Below are 20,115 nucleotides of genomic sequence, written 5' to 3' on the forward strand. Positions count from 1 at the left end.
TCACACCACAGAATTTAAATAAACCACGCTTTGAGTTCTCTTTACTCTTGAGATTTAATGAAGACAAATAAATACAAGCGTGCGCATAGACTAAATATCATAGCAGACTCGGTGGTTCCCGAGAAAATATCGCGCGAACGATCGCGGGCTAATTCTCTCCGGTGGTGCTCCGAGGTCGGTGTTTGGGTCGTGGAGGGGAGGATTCATCCTTAAGGCGCCATTATTTCTTTCTCTTATCCCTCCCTCGGCCGCGATCGGGTGTTGTGTGCATGTTATGAAATGTGACCACGGCGGCTGCTAACGCCGGCTCGCGAGGGTGAAAGGCTCTAGGGTGGGGGGAGGGGGACTAGAGAGTAAGAGTGCAGCGGGAGAAGAAAGGAGAAGAAACGGTGCGGAAAGACGAAATGAAACGCGCAATCTGGGATTTTTTTGCGACACGGCCATGGCTTATTGGCTGGGCAGGAACACATGTAAAGGCGTGCGTAGTATCATGTCGTTGAACACGACTGTTGCGTCGCGGGTCATGATGCAATCTAAACGATCTCGGTCGTTCTCGATCTCGACAGTTTCCGTGGCTATCTTTGGGCACCATGCTGAATTTTCATTCGTGTTTCGGGGGAGGGATAATTTTCCGAGATATTCCTCTAGGTGTTACTGTATTCTTTGGAATCCGGAACTCTGTTTTGATCGATGTCACACATGGTGGACAAAGCATGATATTTGAGTAACTTTCAGTTGGCAGAGTTGGAGGAATATCTACCCCTTCCCTAACCTACTTTTCATTTTGATAATGGTTCCCTACAAAGCATCATATTTCTGGGTCTGAGGAGAGATAGTTAAACTGTAATAAGTGAATGTAAATCATAAAAATTAGCATGCATGAATGTGAAAATTTTTCAAAATATTCCCGTTGATCCCGGTACCTCGTTAGAGAGACAGCTCACCAACACAATGAATTTTCTCATGAGAAACACTTAAAAATAAATTTTTACATAAAAGTACTCCGGGAAGTAAAGAGTGGCTCTAATATGATACTCATCGTGACACTCTGTAGGACAAGTTCCTGAGACCGTAATGACGCTGAAGCTTTAAGTCTAAATACGTTTCATTCGAGTTTTAATTTTTTCTATCGATATCTTCTGGTAGTTGTGGTTTTTTGGTCATTCTCTAACTTCTCTGTTGAGTCTTTGAGGGCTCTTAAATTGGAGCTGCACTGCCTCTTTCCTCAGAGCAATTTTTTAAATATGGTGCAGAATGACCTAGCCGTCGATGCACCCGAATACTCAATTCTACTACTACTAATTTTTAAATATGTGCTTTACGAAGGTTTTCTTAGCTTACAGGTTTGATGAAAGCTTCTTAAGAGTTGAGGCTGGAGTGTTTCCCAGAGACGTTGGAAGGAAATTGGACTCTTTGCCTCGTTTATAAGCCCAAGTAATCTTCGTCAATGCAGTTTAAAGTCGTAAAACCTCGGAATACGATTCATAACCGATACAATGTAGCACCATCTATGAGGATTTCATTTAATTGTGTTTTATCTCTTATCTTTACGTTTTTGTCTCTCATCCTCGTTTCTGGCTTCAGAAATTTAAGGTTTAAATCCTCATTAAAATGTCATGCTAGCCCCTGAGTAATTTTCTTTGAAGCTATGACCCTTGATATTGGGAGAGATAATGACGCTGTTTCTGATGGGTGTGAAGCCTTTAAGGCATTTCAAAAAAATCCTTGAGCATTTATTGCAAGTCGCGATTAGTATTTCCTGAAATTGCTGTCTGAAAACATCTTGGTTATATAGGGAGAGCTTTTCCTATTTATGAACTCTTTTCATTAAGGATTTGATATCAATGACGTCTGATTAATCAATTTTCACTTTTTTAGTCTGTAAAGTGATAGTTGCCGATCGTGATCCAAAAAACCAAGGCCATCGACACAAAGAGCATCTTCTCTATTTGTGTTTAGAAGTTTCCCTGCGATCCCTGCGTATTGAGGACTTTCGATGCAAACGAGGTCAAGGTTTATTGTGTTTATCACTCTTCAGGTATTTATTTTTGCCTGGAAATGCTTCTGTAAGTAACATCGAAAAATAAATGGGCAATCGTATCATTCAGGGCGGCGTCTATGGGCGTTGACAAAGGCGTGGTTCATTTACGGTTGCATCACGCATTGACAGCTGTGTTTTCATTTGGGTTCATTCCACATCATTCTGTGTCACTTGCTTTGATTCGAACTTGGGTAAATTTTGACTTCGTGTAACCCTACCTGTGCCTCGCGTTTGCCATAGACCATTGCACGTGGCCATTGTGTATGCAAAGCGATATGTGTGAGATGCGTGCTCAGGTAGCCGCATGTCTTAGATAGGTGGGGCAGTGTGCCATGCCGTGCGGTGCGTGATCAAGTTGAAGGACGGGGAAATTCCCTTGACACGGCAATTTTGTCGCGAGCGTTCGGCGACGGAGGAATTTTAATAATGCCGAAATCTCAAAACGTCGCGATTCGCGGGTGACTCAGTATATAGTCTCCTATTTTCGAATTGCTTAACGCAGCTAATTCGCGACAATGGAAGGCTGTTCATGTTTTTTTCGGAAATCCATTGCCACTCAGGCTATTATTCTGAAGAAGCCCATTTCGAATTCACTGCCTAAGCGAAAACCATTGTGCATGCGCAGTTGGGAGAATCCAGAGTTTCACCCTTCTGACGTAATGCTTATGTTTTGTATTGAAGTTGGATTATATTTCGTCGTTGTATGTCACCCTTTGTCCGCTGACAGCGTATATGTTACGTCTGCCGAAGTTCTTTGAAATTAAATTGCTTCTTTGACCTATTTCAATTTTATTAGTTTGTTATAAATTATAGTATGCTTCAAATGAGTCTTCAGTTCTTTATTCTGTGATTCACTTTCATTACTTCTAGCTGTGGGAAATATCAAATCACAAATATTTGACGATATTAACAGCCTATTCATTCTTTATCGAATTAAATAATTAGTTAAGTCTTCCACCTTCACCGAAATACAATTTTTAGTCTGCGGGAGTTCTTATAAATTTAATTGTTTCTTTTGCCTAATACAATCGTTAAATTCTTCTGCATTATATTAGTTTCCGCCATGGGTTCATTATTTTGTAATTCGTTCAAATTTAAACCTCTTTAAAATTTAAAACATTCACTCTCTGATTCAAGCCGAGGGTTATTTCGGCTAGCTGAGGGTAGAGCTCACTCAGTATTATCCACAGACGTGTGAATTCACACATTAAGGATAGGGTTGTCAGTTCGTTTTCTTGGGCCTTCTCGCGCTTAGTGAATTTTAGAGAAGGGTGTCCAAAGGCTTCACCCGGGACTTGAACATGCGAGCCTTTGTTCAGCAGCCAAGCGCTCGACTCTCTTGATTACCACGCTCCGTTAAGGTTACCCTAGTGGTTAGAAATATCAATTCACAAAAATTTCCGATATTGACAGTCCATTCACCATTACATCATTAGTTAAAGCATTCTATTCCGCCAGGTATCCTCTCCTCTTCCATTACTTGCTTTGCATCTATCACGTTTGCATATTCTTTGTTGTGGTAGCGTATATAGAGGAAATTTGTGAGGGAATGAGTTCAATGTAAGGTTAGGTTAAGTAATTTAAAATAAGGACACCCCATGACATCTTATGATCCATATAAATGTGATATTAAAAAATGAAGCTAGTACGATAGTGCCAGTGTATGGATAGGAGGTGCACGTTAGCTCCAAGTGGTGGGTGATAGACAACTAAAACGCTGTTAAATTTTCCTCATTTCAGGGGGGAGTCACCCCTTCTTCCCTCCTACTTGATTGCTTCTTTAATTCGAAAGAACTTCTTCCATTCCAAACCATGCCAAGTGCGTTTTATTTCTTTTGGTTTTGCGTACCGTGTCTCTTGAGGCTCACATTTGAATAATTAATTACCGTTGTTATTGTGAATTCAAAGGAGAATTATTCTCAAGGAAGGAGAAGTTCCGAATGAATATCGGTTGTACCTCTGATATATCTCTTCTCTTCAGCGCGTCGAAGTCTTTAAGGCCGATAGTACTGCAAAGTAAATCCTCAATCACCCATGTGTTGTTAAAATTTCATCAATAAATGGTTGTCATTGGGTGAATTTTATGGAGAAAGCGAAGGGTTCATAATTTCGATAAAGGACCAAGCTATCTACGCTAAAAGTTAATGGTAGGTATTTCCTTTCTCGGTGAACGTAAACGCCCAAAAATTTGGAATTATTTATTTCCATTAAATTTTTGGAAAATATATTTATTTTTCTGCAATTTGTTTTGTGAAGTCATTAAAGGTTGGCATTAAGAAATGTGAAATTTTAATTTGCTTATGTTGACCTTTTTCAGGCTAACAATGTCGCTCTAAGGCTAAAAAGGTATGTTATAATTTTGATCGCATTTTGAAGAAGTAATCCATCCATATCATTATGATAACGGCCTCGTTGGCGGCGGGGTAACGTTCTCGCCTGCCAAACAAGAGGTCGCGGGTTCGAGTCCCGCCTGGGTAGGTTTCCCCGGTCCAGGGCATGGTCGTTTGTGTACGTTTACTTGTTACATTTGTTGAACACCCCGGTGTAAAATGGCCAATAAAAGCTGTATCCGGTGGTTTGAGAATAAAATAAAATAAATAATCGTTTTTGAAGTCGTTCTGATGGTTCTTTATAAAGCTATAGAATATTTGAAATTTACTGTTCTGATATTTTGTACAAAACTATTTGTTTGTCATTTTTCCTTCTCAATCCTAACGGGGATGCGGAGAAAAAAATAAACTCTCCTACATAGTGGCTAGCGGTTCAAAACTTTTCCAGAGAGGGGAAGGCTGCCCCAGTGCCCGTGAGTTACTAACGATGATGAGTGTGATGTCTTCGCTTCCATTTGTTTTCGTCGGAATAGAGGTGCGCCATGCCTTATCACTCGTACGGAAAAAAATGAGAAACGACTGATTTCTTCTCCTGCACCCTCGTGTGTGGATGACCTCGGAGGTAGAGAGTCACAAAATTTGCATACATTTTTGAAAACCTACCTCAATGGTTGACAACCCTCCCAGATTTTCTTCGAGCTCCCGTTTTCGTAGAAGTATGTTCCTTGTGTATCAATGGAATAAGCACTTTCTATTCTGTCATTTTAAATTTTGTGGATATGTATACTTCTTTGAGTGGATGAGGAGTGATTTATGCTACGTTCACAGCTCTTGAAGAAGAGTTTGCTGGGGAAATTCTGTCGAATCACACATCTCCCATTTATTTATCTGAAGAAAGTCACGCCCCCTTGCAAGCGAAATCTCTCCCTGATGACAGATTTTAAAGGGTGGAAATAGCGACCTTCCCCTATCCCTCGAAAGTCTTGAAAATTAGAAGGATGGTATCATATTTTTATTCCTTATTTCACGAAAATTTTTCCAATCCCAATTTCATGAAAGGAAATTACACACCATCCAGGCGCCACCAAATGTAATTTATCCTCCAGCGCTTCGATCATTAAAAATTATATGCATTGCTAGGGGTAAATATTGGACCAAACATAAAAAATATTTTATCAAGAGGATCCTACCGTGTACCACAAGCGTCATAAGTCGCACTGTGCATGCGCAACCCGAAACAACTACTCTTAAACAATTGCAGTGAAGTTTTCTCGGGTTTCACACCGGGTCAGGTCCTCCATTTCTCCTTCCAACGTTTCGATGGACAACTCGCCCATCGGCCCTGGATTGGATTTCTGAATCCCTGAAGACGATGGGCGAGTTGTCCATCGAAACGTTGGAAGGAGAAATGGAGGACCTGACCCGGTGTGAGACCCGAGAAAACTTCACTGCAATTGTTCGCCGGGAAAAAAACAAAAATTATATTACTCTTAAACTACGTCAGATGTATGAAAATATAAGCAGTTTGGAGTCATTAATGATGGTAAATGTTAGGACCAACTGCCTCTATTGTATATGTTTACGTGAATGAGCAAAGTTATAAATGAAGCGACTTTGACGGAAACGTTGGTAAAACGCAAGCCAGAAATCGGAGGTGGATTAAATAAGGATGATGAAAAAATATTTGAGACGGCAGGGTAGGTCGTGTGCATCGGATTTTAGCCAGGCAAGAATAACGGTGATGGGGAAGGTGAGGCTACTCCTACTAACACCAAAAAATAATGAATTTAATTATTTAGTGATGTCCATGGTGCGAGTAGATGTTGGGACCAACTGCCTCAAAAGTGATGTGTAGATGTAAAAATCCGTATCGCCCCGGCGCCCCGCGGCACCCAAAAAAAAGAACGACTTTAATCCGTCCCCAATCTCACCCTTACGCGTGCACGACCCAATTAACGCGGACGCCTATCATTCGCTTCATTATTCACACACGTCGGACTCCCTTTGGGGGTGAGAAGGTTTTGGATGGCCGACAGGTGGCGACCGTGGTTCACCCTCTCGCCGCGTGGTACCGCCACCCTGGTTCGCGACGACGCGTCTGGGGGACGTCGGCGGTGGGGAGGGAGTCAAAACACGGCGGGGACGCCCAGACCGCATGGCGACGCTTGGTTGAGCCAGAAACCCACATGGACGCGGAGGAGTTGAGTTGGCGCCGGCGTCGGGCGAGGGCCGGCCAGGCCCGCGACGCCAGGGCCGCCCGCGCTTCCCGCTGCTGCCTCCGCTTCCTCTGCCTCCTGCTCTCCAGCCCCGGCCTCCTGGCCCTCGTGATCTCCTACTGCCTACTGGGGGCGTGCCTCTTCCGTTACCTGGAGTGGGAGGAAGAGGAGGCCGAGGCGCTAACGGCAGTGGATAAGTACCGCGAGGACTGCATCAAGGAACTTTGGCACATAACAGGTCGGAGCCTACGTCAGCAATCATCAAAATTTAAATTCGTGTCATTTTGATTGCATTCTGGAAGATAAGATGTAGTTCTATATTTTTTATCTTCCATATTTTTTAGCCCTGCTACCATTAGGAGCGTCTGTCGATAGGAAAGTTTTAATGGTAATAGTATTGTGTAAAGGGGGTTTTACATGTCTGGACGTAAGAGTCTGTTCCCTATATTTCATCTTATCATCATGTAATATTCTTTGTAGCATTATGTTATAGAAGAATTACCTTTAGAGGTGTCTGTCTGTAGGTAAGAATTGATTACGAGATTGTAGTGCTGATGGCGTTTGACACTACCTTTGTACGCTTATGTCTTGCGAGAAAAATTGTTTAGAAAAATGCTACTAAAGTGACATTAAATCGAAAATTGAAGCTTCCTGAAGATGTCTAAGCCGCAGAAACTTGTTACTATTGTATACATAATAAATGGCCGTCCTTAAGTTTTTCTTTATAGTAATCAAGCCGGTACTATGTCTCAGTAACTGAAAGGGAAATGAGGACTATTCCAATTTCAATTTAACCGAGGCCTCCTTATTGACTCCTCTCTGATATGACTAGCCATAGGTCATGTTTTTCGTTTTATTTTTCTGCGCTTGCATCTTTGAGAATACAACGATTCTCCTACTTAGTTGTTCGTCCCTTTCAGTCTGGCCTGTTGACACCAAATGCCAAATAGGCTAAAGTGTCACTATCATTGTAATTTTAACCTAATGGATAAACTGGGAGAACTAAATCAAGAAACTTAAGCACACTACAGGTCGGAGCCGATCGACCATCAAAGTAATGCAATTTCATGTCATTTTGAGTTTATTTCCAGAAAAAGGATGTTTGTAGTTTTCAACGTCGTATTTTAATGTACCCCCCCTTTTTCGTGTAGTGTTTGCATAAGAAATGTCTATCGATGAAATAAAGTTGATGATAGGAACACTGACTATATGGAGTTTTTACACGGTTCACTTGTTGGCACATTTTCTTGCTTAAATGGTTTTTTGAGAAAAATCTTGCATCCTTATTTGATTGTCTGAATTTATGCTAACCTTTCTAAGGGTAAAGTTGCTCGTTGAATTGTATTAATCGAACCCGAAATGGCTTAGCGGGTTTTTATCTCCAAAAGGCATAATATAATACCATTCGTGTTCCTTTCTGACGTGATCTTAATTCCCAGTCCCTTATTTCAACATTTTTATTGTTATCTTATTGCTTTTTGAAAATTAAGTCTTTATCACCTGAGCCAATCTTTGAGATTCTCATGCTGAAATTTTGATTACTTTATTCTTAAAGTCTAATATTTCTTCCTTACCTCCTCGATGGAGCTAACCCATCAGATTCTTTTGGTCGCATGGTAGAATTTCATGTCATTTTTTATCTATGACTGGAGGCTGAACTGCAGTTGCGATCGATTCTGTAAAGGTAACTGATGAATATTATTTCCTTGAGTAATGGTAACAGAGGAAGTAAAGATGAATTTTACTTTCTCATTTGTATTTTAAAAGATAATTTATCTTGTTCGTTTTATATTGGGTAAGATAATTGACTTTTTATGTAGGAAAACATTATTTTTATGGCGAGCTCAATTCATAAAATTCACCGATACTGTAGCAATTGATTGATAGAAGATGTGTGATATTTTCTTTGGCCCAAGAAAGATTTTAACTGTCAGTTATTATAATCATGCTTTACTGTAGCATGCTTGCTCGCTTCATGGCTGCAGATGCAACCTCATCCTTGCCAATTAGTCGAATTAACTCTGCTCATCTGTGACACATAAGACAACGTCAACATATATTGAACCTTAATTTACTCTAAGTAAACTCAATCCATGATATGGATACATGATCAGGCTAGAGATAATTAGACTCTCGGAGGAAAAATGAAAGCCAAGGAATCAACGGAGACATGTTTTTTAGGAAAAAACTCGAAGCGCGCGCATTGATGCCTAGCGTCACACGGATCGCATCGATAAGAGCCTAATACTCTCCAGCCTATTAAATTTTGTGGCTTCAGAATAATAGGATGGCCTCCCATCAGTGAATTAAAACAAACATTTCATAATCAGTGGAATATGTTCTTTGGAGAAGAGAAGTGTTCAGAACTAATTTATTAATCCCGCAATATTGTCCTTAAGATGAATCAAATCAATTTGGGATTCAGTTTCACCGTAATATTTTATTATCCATCTCAACCGCACTTTCCTATATCACCCATGTGGAATCACGACCTGCTGTTAGTAATATATCCGTCTTGGGGGACACCTTTCAAGGTCCCGGTTTTAAAAGCCATAGTTATTCTATAAAATTACTTTCCGGCCCTGGATATCAATATGGCTAGTTGGAGGGAATGTCAGCGCTATGGCCGCTATATCCTCTTGTTGCTTTTTTCCCTGTAAATGAATATCTTGCGGTCGCATTTTGTAGCCTGAGATGGTTGCATCATCAGAATAACATCAAGAAGGTGCGATCATCATTGTTCATTTTTACTCACCAGGCAATGACGCAGGGTAGTCTTTGAGGAGGATTATAGCGGCATACTCACCTCATTACTATGACAATGAAATTTCATGTAGAAATAAAAATTGAATAGACGATATAAACACTGACACATAAAAAAGGACACTCAAGATAGTAGATAGTCTACTATCTACTACCTTCGGCAGACGATGGCAGGTGGATAAAGCCGGCGAAATATTCCGTCATTACTTGTGAAATCCCATTTTTTATGTGCCTGTGTTTATATAGTCTTCTCCATTTTGATATGTGTTACCGTAGCGCCGCTAAGTGGATTTTCAACGACTGTATATATGCATTCTATATGTACCCCACGCATACCAACGTTGTGGCGGATCTATGGGGGGGGGGGGGGAGGGAATAAAGGGCCCCTCATTGGGTCGAAACACACATTAGATAAAATCGAAATTTTTGAAGGTACCCACCTTGTAAAATGGTATTAAGTTATAATTTCCGATTTACTTACCTACTTTAACGAATCGAAGTACAAATTAGCTCCAAACTTTGGGTCTATTTTACACGCCTTTGGTATGTTACAATCCAGTGGCAGATCCAGAAATGGGTATATGGGGGGATATCCTTTGGGTATGGTATTGTATCCTGGTGTAAATTGTATACCCAAATTGTAAATTTACACTGGTGTAAATTGTATACCCTTTGGGTATACAATTTACACCAGATAGAATGGTAATTTTGTTCGGACCCCCACTGCTGGTGGGAGATTACACTACACTAAGCCCCCCACCCTTGTCCCTATCCTGGAAACGCCTCTGTACATAGATATATACATTCAGAGAGCATCAAAATATACATGATTATTCTGGTGGTGCTTCCATGTGTCTTAGTCCGTGTCCCACTCCTTTCGAAAGCTTCCATCCCCGTCGAATTGCATTATAAAAAAGGCATTGGTCACCCTGGGGTGGCCAAATAAAATTAGCCGCCGGTCCACCGCGACAAAAGAGAGACCAAAGGCGTTGCGAATAATTGAAGACTCCCTCGCCGAGCGTCATGACGTGTCCACTCGTCCGCCAAAATACCCTCCCGTGAATGATTTAAATTCATGAATTACTCGGGGTGCGGTTAGCCACTTCCCAGTCGCCTTTACGTCCCCAGAGGGATATGTCTCTGATTTATCGAATAATGTAATATTAAAAGGGTCGTGGCGAGGAAAACAAAGTAATAAACTAGCGGACGTGTTAGGGTATGCTAGGACTGTTTCGAGAAAATAGATGGTTGAGGTTGTTGGAGGACATGATTTCGAGGTGACGATGTGTTAAAGAGGATGGTTGGAGAATGAATTTAATATTAGCGATGAGATGGACATAAGGCGATAAAGTTGGTATGTTCTTTCTTGTTTTAGTTTTCCGTTCTGAAAGCCCTACCCTTCCCTTTTCTTCAGAATCTTGGGAACCCGCAAGTTAACTTGTTCCAATTAATCGTTACGTATTGCCAGTTCTTATATCAGTTGAACCAATTGTGTTTGATTGACATGAAGTAAGATATTATTTTAAACATGAAGATATTTATGGCCTAATGGAACTTCCATTGTTTCATCATATGTAGTATCACAGCTTTTCAAGAAAAAAATGCGGGAGTGATGGCTTTAGTACCTTAAATAATATAAAATGGTTTGTCTCAAAACTAAGGGAAATGAGTAATTCATACTTTGGAATTAACGAGTCAATCGCCAACCGCCATAAAGACTTACTGAGAGGTGGGAATATATTGTTGCCAGATTTCATTTCATTTTACGCACAGTTAAGCCGGAATTTTAAATAATTATAAGAATGATAAATATCACGCCGCAAATTATGTAGGCAGCAGGAATTTTTACTTTAAGTTTACACGTTTAATGAAATGTTTAATTTATGTAATGAAATCCATAGCGTTTCAGAGAAAATTCGATATTAATCAATTTTTCACCACCAAAAAGCACGAAGAGGGAATAGTCCCATTGAAGACCCATAGCCATAGGCATACACATATACGTAGCCATTTACTCCATACACACAGGCTTGGCCTTAGAAGACAGCACGGTAGCCTGCAGCGCGCAGCGGTACCGTTGCAAAGATGACATTTTTTTCTATACAATACGGGAATGAATCAATTTTTGGTTAAAATGAAATCCTGAGTAAACTAATTGACCGTTTATCGCGGAGAAAGTTCGCCAGCTGAATATAAATGAATGTTAGTGTGCTATGGAAATTAAGTCGTAGAGAGCGATAGAGTGCATGGATGATTAGTCAGAAAATTGCTCCTATGGTCGTTTTTAATCCCTGCTAAGTGCTCGGGTTGCTTTCAACTGCGCTACGCTCTGCCGTAGCAGAACGATCTTGGAGAGCAGACGATTGCTGCGTCTTGTATTTCTCCTCCAGTCTCTTAATAAATGAAGTCACGAATTCCTAAAAATCAGAAGCTCCCCTTGCAAGAATTTGGGATGAACAGATTTCATGGATATTTTATTTGGACTACCAGAACTATTCCTCCAATTTTTCATGAATGGATGTTACATTTAGTATCAATGACCGGACTGCTGGTTTTGTTAGCTTTGAAAATGTTCAGAAAAAGTGGTTTACCTCAAAACTATGCGAGATGGACTAGTCATGTTTTGCAACTCACGGCTTCAATTCTTCCCAGCCTTATTGCCTACCCATCCTGTATGGTACAAAAAAATGCTTTTCACCTCATGAAATATCATATCAGCCTCAAACCTGACGGCTTTCATGGACTTTTTATGGTAGATGTAGGATACCTCGAGTGTTTACGCGTAATTTTACCATCGGAAAACATACTTTTTTTTTTAATTCGAAATTATTAAGCCACCATGAGAAACTACTGTGCTTTAACGATAATGTTTGATGAACACGTATGGTCTGGTCTCCTGCCATTGGGCCACAAGTGAGTATGACGTACTTACTTTGAGCTTCGTGAAGGTTAATGGTTTATTTTCTTTTAGAATGAATAGGGGGAAAATAATGTTATTAGAGAGAGGAAGAATGCAATATCGAGGTTAGATTACATGAAAAATCCCTTACTCCTTACAGAGACTTACTCTTTGATGGTGCTATAAAACAGGTGCACCTAAAGTGAAAATAATGAGAGCTTATATGAATGTTAAAACGCTTGAGTATTCCTTTTTTAGGCTGAGCAGCTCAGCGTTACTCCTTATTTTATTCTGTCGCATTTCGGGGTTGCTTACCTCCCAGGTTCTTCACTCCCCTTTATGTATACGTAAAAAATTGATCAAAACTTTCCTGATTTCGTAAGCACAAAAGCTATTCTTTATGATATTGTTATTCTGTTGCAAAATATTGCGCCCGAACATGTACAGTTTCGCAGATGTATTGTCAGATCTGCTCATATTTTCTGCTAAACATTTTCACTGTACCGAAATGTCTTTCATTTATTCTCGGATAAGTTAATTACATTATTATGACCTTGATAACATTATTATCTTTAGTCTTGGAATTGTAAGATTTTTTGCCGGTTCGGCTCTGTTATGCCTTGGTAAATATTTAATATGTATTCTTTATACAAAGCTAGTTAATCTGGGCGTGTGAGTTGTTGCCATTTATGATTGTAAAAAAAATGAATTTCGTAAAAATATTTGAGCACTATATTTAAAACGAAAAGTTTAAATTTAAATATGCCACCCTGCCAAATTTTAAGCCATAATAATATGTTTTTGGTAAACAATTAGGGAATAGAAATCGTCTCAAATGGATCTTTTGTTAATAGATTTCACGTAAAACGGACCGAATGCATCTCGTCAAGATTGCATAAGTATGATTGGTATTCATTCATACCGCACTCCCGTAAAATTTATTGCGAATTAATTTCCATAAAAGTAAATTAATTGGCTGCATTAACAGGTGTAATAACTCGTCATTAATAGTGCAGTGTTAAAGGCAGATCGTGATGGGTGGGCTAACGCGTGAAGTCTTAAGAGGATGAATTCTATGAATATGAATGGGAGAATTTGCAATCAAGATTCGCGTGTGCAATCCGCTTACGTTGACGAGAAACCCGCCGTTCATTTTTTTTTTTGGAGAATGAAACCTTACCCCTAATCATCTCAGGAGGCATAAGATTTCATTTAGGTATCTAACATCAAATCGAAATCCTGTGACCAACAGTACAATCATACTTCAAGACAGCTTTCTAGACCTCTATGTCGAAAATCGAAATTTTTAAACTAAAAAAAATATTTTATCCTGCCAAATTTGAAGTCATAAAAAAATATAAAAATGTTTTTGCGCAATTGAAAAATAGGAAAATGTGAATTACAGATTATAAAATTAGGCAATAAATTATGGAATCAAAATTTTTGTTAAGTTAAAATAAAAGAATTTTACGACCCCCACTAGGCAATCTCAAATCTGCGATAGAAGTGCTAATGATAGTAAAATATGCTGGATAACGAATGGACAACTGGGAGACGACATTGTAGGATATGCTACCCTCAAGAACTTGTTAGACTGGGACTTAGTAATTCTGAGACGTTCGAGTGATAATCTAACTTCGGCTGCGCGGAAAAAAAACAAGTTTTCGCCACACTTACTCCAACGGCGAATCAGGAGGAGGACTTCACCTCAGTGGCGAAAACTTCTCGCATCGTGAGGCTTTCGCAGGAAACTTCCAAGTGCGGACGACGAGCTTCGAAGGAAATTATGTTCGTTTCGTCCGCAGAGCGCATTTTAAAAATGATTTCCGCGAAGCTTTGAATAATTTATCCCGTGCCGAGGACGTCTTCACAGCTTCGCTGGAAATTTGGTGCAGTTAGGGAGCGCGTTCTATCCACGCTCTACTTGCGAATGAATTTTACGCGGAGCTAGGTGTAGATTCTCGGTACGGTGTCACGAAGATTTTGTGTTTTTGTAATCCTTTTGTGCGAAACACGAAGAGATTTTCCTTTGGGTATGATGATTAGTCGATGAGTTAGCCAGAATGATTTCAATGCTTTATTATGCTTTATTTATTTTTATTAATTTTCGTTAACACTTTCTGCTATTCGCTAAACGAGTGATGTCTCTCCTGGATTCGATTATTTAGATTAGTTGATATTTTTGTTGTCCTTAGCCAAACTGGTGAATTTCTTATATCATATGAAAAATTCATGTTTAATTCGCAAGAAAGTAGTGTTACACCAGGCTTCATGGTATGCTTTTTGTACAGAAGGTTATGGGTTCGAAATAGAGTAAGGTATCTCTTTTGTCTCGACCCTCGTGCTTTTTTTCGAACGATTTTTTTTATTTCGTGGATTTCGAAAATTGATAACGTCATGTCCGCAAGTTAACGATCAGAAAGAGTTTGGAAGAGTGCGAGAGAGCATAAATGGCGAATCGAAACTCGGCCAAAGTAACCAGTCCGTTATCAATCATTTATACCGTTTCAGAGGTTTCGGGTACCCTATTTTGGTTCATTGGAATCTGAACAAATAGGAGTCGTCGTCACGAGCCCCCTATTTCTTATGAAGAATTTTGGAGTTTGGAGAATTCTGGAAGAAAGATTTCGTCAGTGCAACGAGGAAGATCAATAATATAGATACTTAATAATGTTACTATAAAGGTGACTTATTGACTTATAGCTAATGAATTATTTCTTTCTCTATATTGCCATAATTTGTCTCCGTGCTTGAAATTTCAAATATGATTACAGTTAAAATCCTTCACTGTTTTAAGCATGTTAGGAATAGAAGTCGAGTACTTCCAATGCCGTTGGAAGTAATTGGAAAATGTCCTCAAGCTACCTTGGTAGTTAAGTGGTTAATCTTCCATAATTCCATCCATTAGCTTTTTAAACAGACCTTCGAGTTATTAACGCTTGAAAAGTTTCCTTATTCCTACTTGTGTTTTATTTTTACGAGATGAATATTTAATTTCGCAGCAGATAGCTGAACTCAAGTACTTTTCTCTCATAACTTATTTGAAAGTTACACCCAAGCCTTGGATGAGTCTATATTCAATCTGAGTGCGAATCCTATTTCATTAAAAGTATCTCCGTTGGAATGAATTCCACCACTTCATTTTCATAAGTGAACTCGAAGACAATTCTGGGAGACACCTCCAACTTGACTTCCCGCTACGTGGTGAAATTTTAATCACGCGCGTCCACCTCACCATCTTGTTTACATGGAACTTGGCAAAAGATGGAATAGATTTGGCCAGTTTTTCTTAAGAGGCGTCTCTTAGTGTGTTATTATTTCCTTTGTTTGACCGAAGCCTAACATTGCGAAAATCTTAGTTTAAATTGCATTCTGTTGAAATTTTGCAGTACATAACACGAAAGAAGTTATTTCAACTTCAGCCACGCAGTTCGTCCCTTCCAAATTTCAAAAGATGGAAAAGTTTTTGTTTATCTCCACAATTCAATACCAGTGTTTAATCCCTTAAACGTCACTAAGGTTAATTGGAGACCAACCCCCGGAATATCAGCTGTCGTACTTTATTTGTGTTGCCAGAACTTGACAAATTTTCTTGAAATTTGAATGGTAATACCTTGCTTGATAATTCCTCTGATGAGAATGACTATCCTAGGAAATCCTTTAAAATGCTACTGCATCTTACTGATTAGTTAGAAACTTCCATTGTTATCTCATTTATATATCATCTAACCTGCGTCTCCGTTGTGCGTCAGTTGACCAAATAAAGTTTTGGAGTTCGTCTTTTTACATTTTCTGTGGGAAATCACGGTCGTAGAGATATTTTGAAAAAGCAGGTAAGATATTATGCTCCTCGAATCAGGTCTATAAATCTGGAGATAAAATTGTTTTTCCGTGGCGATTACCTTCTCAAGTTTGGAAAAATATCTGATTTTGTTCCTTCCTCGGTCGAGATTTGAATCAAAAGCCAAATTTTGTAGATCGAGATAGAAACTTATTGAATGAGGAAAGTTTAAGCGGTTTAGTGACTCGCTAAATGGTGTAAGTTGTTGCGAAACTCGAGGTCCCCAATATATGAGGTTATCGGAAAGTCACTGAGGAAAAAGAGACGTTGTAAATTTTGAGAAAGCGTTTCTCCTTGTGCAAGAAGCTGGAGGTCGGACAAAATTTTATGAATGCGATGGAATTGGTAATATTCTTCGCTTTCGTGGCAAATAATGCGTAACTTTCACAGGGCCGCATGAAGATGAGTGAAACCCTCTATTAGGCACTAAAAGGTTTTTGCCAAAGGTAAAGGCTCCTTTAAGATGGAATAATCATTTCCTTAAACAAAAAAGAAAACTTTATTTACAAATATTTCAAGTGTCTTGTCAATTACACCAATACATCTATTTTGCGAGCTCTTCTTTTAAAATAAAATTCCTTGCTTCACAATAGGGTAGTTTCCTTCATCAAAGAAAACGAAAAGCATTGATTGCGATTCGTTACCCACCATTAGTGTATTTATAATATACAAATTATTTCGTTTTCGAAATACCGGTTTAGACGAATGGCAATGGTCCATTTTTATCCTCATTTGAAAACGGCCAGATTGGCGCCCACGCGATGCCACTCCACGTGACGTCACAGGGACCTAGTTTCTATACGAGTAGATAGGAGTTATACATCGTCTGAGATTACCAATGCATGCATGAGGCGCAGAGCTCAGGGAAACATGTCTTAATAATCACTTATTAAAACTGGCTTAGGTCGGAAAGTTTTCTTCGTTTGATAGGGTATTAATAATCCTTATTTAAGCCAAGCGCTACCAGCTAGCAGGTTACTCAGCTACCCGCTAGCAGCCTGCGTCGTATCAGCGCTCAAGCCTCCCTCAAGGTCACCTCACAGGGCGGCAGCGGGAACGAGAAATACGCCACACGGAGAGATTTCCCATCATTCATACTTACCCGTCGCGTTTTCGCGCGCTTGAAAATGTTCACTTTTCATTTAATTGCGAAAAATATATATCGTCATTTAAAAATGTAAATACGTGAAATACGTACTCCAGGAGTAATAATCTTTCGATTTAGGCAATAAAAAAATAATAGGAAACCACCCTAATAGGGACTTATAATGGCACAGCTGGTTCAAAAGTAAAGGTTTCAGAGTAAAATAATTTATTCCGTATGAGCTATACAACTCTTACATAAAAATAAGGCAATCGAAGAATCTAAATGTATATTCCAGTATGTTTTATTCATGTTTTGTGTTAAAGTTGCTCACAGCTTAGACCGAAAGCATCATATTTCCTTCCGTGTTCCATTTCAAATTTTCTATTGGAATTACATCATGGTCAGCAGCTATGTCCCCTTACTATTTTGGACACAAGATTTTTAAGGATATCAGTATGCACATGGTGTATTCCTACTCTTCTCTTGAGATTTCTGTCCTGGTGATCATATTCGAGGCGTATGGTTTGGCTGCCTTAATTTTTCTGACCCGCGCGCAAACCCGAGAGAGGTCATTCATAAACGAGGTGTGTTCAGAAAATAACGGGGTATTTTTACTTTCGCGAGTTTGTAATTTGGGAAGTTCGATTGACAATTTTTTTTTGGTATACCAGCCTCTGAAGTATAGGATAAAATTTTTAACGGTGTCCATTGTTTACTTTTTCTGTGATAGCCATATGTGTTTTTATGAGTTCGGCGATTTTCAGCTCACATTCCATTGTTTATCCGAGAATTTTTGACCAAAAACAATACTATAACGATTCCCATACCTCGTTATTATTCAGACATGTCTCAGTGCGACTCTTTCATATTTCCAAAAATAAAGAGAAGACCGTCGTTTTACAAGTACTGATGACATTAAAAGAAATCACTGACAGAGATAAAGGCTATCTCAAAGATAGAGTTTGACAAATGTTTCGAGGATTGGAAGAAGGGCCCCAAAAGTGCATAATATCTTATGGGTGCAATTTGGCAGGCCACAACATTGATGTAGACGGAGACGGCTAAACTTAAAAAAACTGAAATTCCCGTTATTTCTAAACACACCTCGTACTCAATGGATATCAACGGTAATTAAACATTTTATAGAGCACACTGGATAAAATCGTTTGTCCTCCATTCTTACCATTATGTGAACTAACATATTTTGGCGTCGAATAGGAAAGTTTAGTCGCAATATGTTGCCTTTGTGAAGGTATAATATTGAAATATTGATTCACAGCTTCTTTTCAAAATCCTTTATTCGCTCCTCCAAGGCAAAGTAGGAGATAGCGATTAAACAGCGCTAACTGAATGAATTTCACGAAAGAATAGAAATAGTATTAATCGGTATATAAGGTATTATTAATTGTTTTGAATTGATTAACGATTTGTTTTGAGAAAATTACGCGGATAAATCATTTATTCTGGAAAAACTAGATCGCATAAATCCCTCCAAACATTTTTTTTTAATTCTTGCTTCCGTCATAAATATTGGATTTGTTCCGTGAGTGTACGGTTAGTCGTTAAAAGCAACATGCTATAAAATGTGAAGTACCGTCTCGTGAATAAGAATGTGGAACAATTTATGAAACCAATTGGCATACTCAAAAGTAGCGGTCGCACACAGCTGCTCCTTCTCTCAGATTGTCAATTTTTATCTTATGACTCGGGGCATGACTCGCTTTACCGAAGCGAAGTATGTGACTGAAAAATTTGAAGAGTGTCGAGAGAGAAATATATCGTGCTTTCAAAGAGTTATGTGCCCCTAACGTACGCCAATCAAGAGACTACCGTATATGTGACATTGTTTCGGTTGATATAACTCCCGGTTGTAGGGTTCGATTGCCTAATTCACCAAGGCTGTAGCGAGCGGGGAGGGGCATGTTGCTCAAACCCTCCCGAAATTTTGTGAGATATGGTCGTAAGAAATAACTCCCGTAATAATATAAACTATAAATATCTCGTATAAATATAGCCCGTATAAATAACTCCTTCACGTTTTTTTTGTGGATAAAGGCCTGTATAACACTAGGGTATCACGAGGAGATGTGTGGCTGCAAAAATTTAAGGCACAAGCTAAAGTGACATCGAAAGAAATCAATATTACAAATTTTCCAAGCACTATCTTTCCATTAAAAATATCTGATATCCACGGTCAAAAGTGTGTCGTTTGATTAAGTTTTGATTTTATTTGGTAGTCTTGAGTTAGCGGTAGTACAGAACTCACGATAAAATGTTATTTCTAAGGCTAAATTTAACAGTTTTAAAACATCATAATTGACGCGCTGAGAATAGAACAGCACTTAGGAAACAAGTAAAAAAATTAATTACAAAATGCAAAAATATCCGAGAAGACTTAGCACGTGAGCATGTATTGCCTTCCCTAATCTCCCGGGAATTTTTCTTTGAGGAAAATGTGTGTTTCCCCTCTGACTCAATTTACATTTTGTTACTTCGATAAACGATACGTTACGTTTTGTTACGATCTGCATTTTATTATTTTTATATTACCATCATTTTTAGACATAAATCGATGTAAGTTAACTACTTAATCTATTTCGCATTTGATTATATTTTGATAATATTTTATATATTCACTCCAAGACCTGAGAAATATTTTCATCTTTGAAATATTTCATCTTGTATTCGGCGTGCGCCTCATCATTTTTCGATGGCTCCACCCTAACCAGAAAGGGAGATATCATGCTGCTTGATACCAGTGGGTTGGTTCAAATTTGAGAGTTTAGCCTGGAATATTATTATTTTCGGAAGTTTAACGATTTAGGGAGTTAAAATGCTGTTAGTTATGAATAGTTTTTCGATGACCTAATATAAATAAAAGCTGATGTGAACTGAAGCCAATTCCGGATTATCATTTATCACACCACTAAGTATGTGC

At 38.9% G+C, this 20,115-nt stretch overlaps 1 protein-coding gene across 2 annotated transcripts in view; it reads left to right on the plus strand.

Annotated features, from left to right (window-relative positions):
* Window positions 1-6,552: 6,552 nt before the first annotated feature.
* Window positions 6,553-20,115, plus strand: part of LOC124159176 (potassium channel subfamily K member 18-like) — a 43,955-nt gene continuing 30,392 nt past the window's right edge. For both annotated transcript variants that reach the window (XM_046534798.1, XM_046534799.1), the window contains exon 1: window positions 6,553-6,825. In XM_046534798.1, the coding sequence (XP_046390754.1) occupies window positions 6,558-6,825 (268 nt within the window). In that variant the 5' untranslated portion in view covers window positions 6,553-6,557. The remainder of the gene's footprint in view (window positions 6,826-20,115) is intronic.

The sequence above is a fragment of the Ischnura elegans genome, chromosome 5, assembly GCF_921293095.1.
Source record: "Ischnura elegans chromosome 5, ioIscEleg1.1, whole genome shotgun sequence".
NCBI lineage: Eukaryota > Metazoa > Arthropoda > Insecta > Odonata > Coenagrionidae > Ischnura > Ischnura elegans.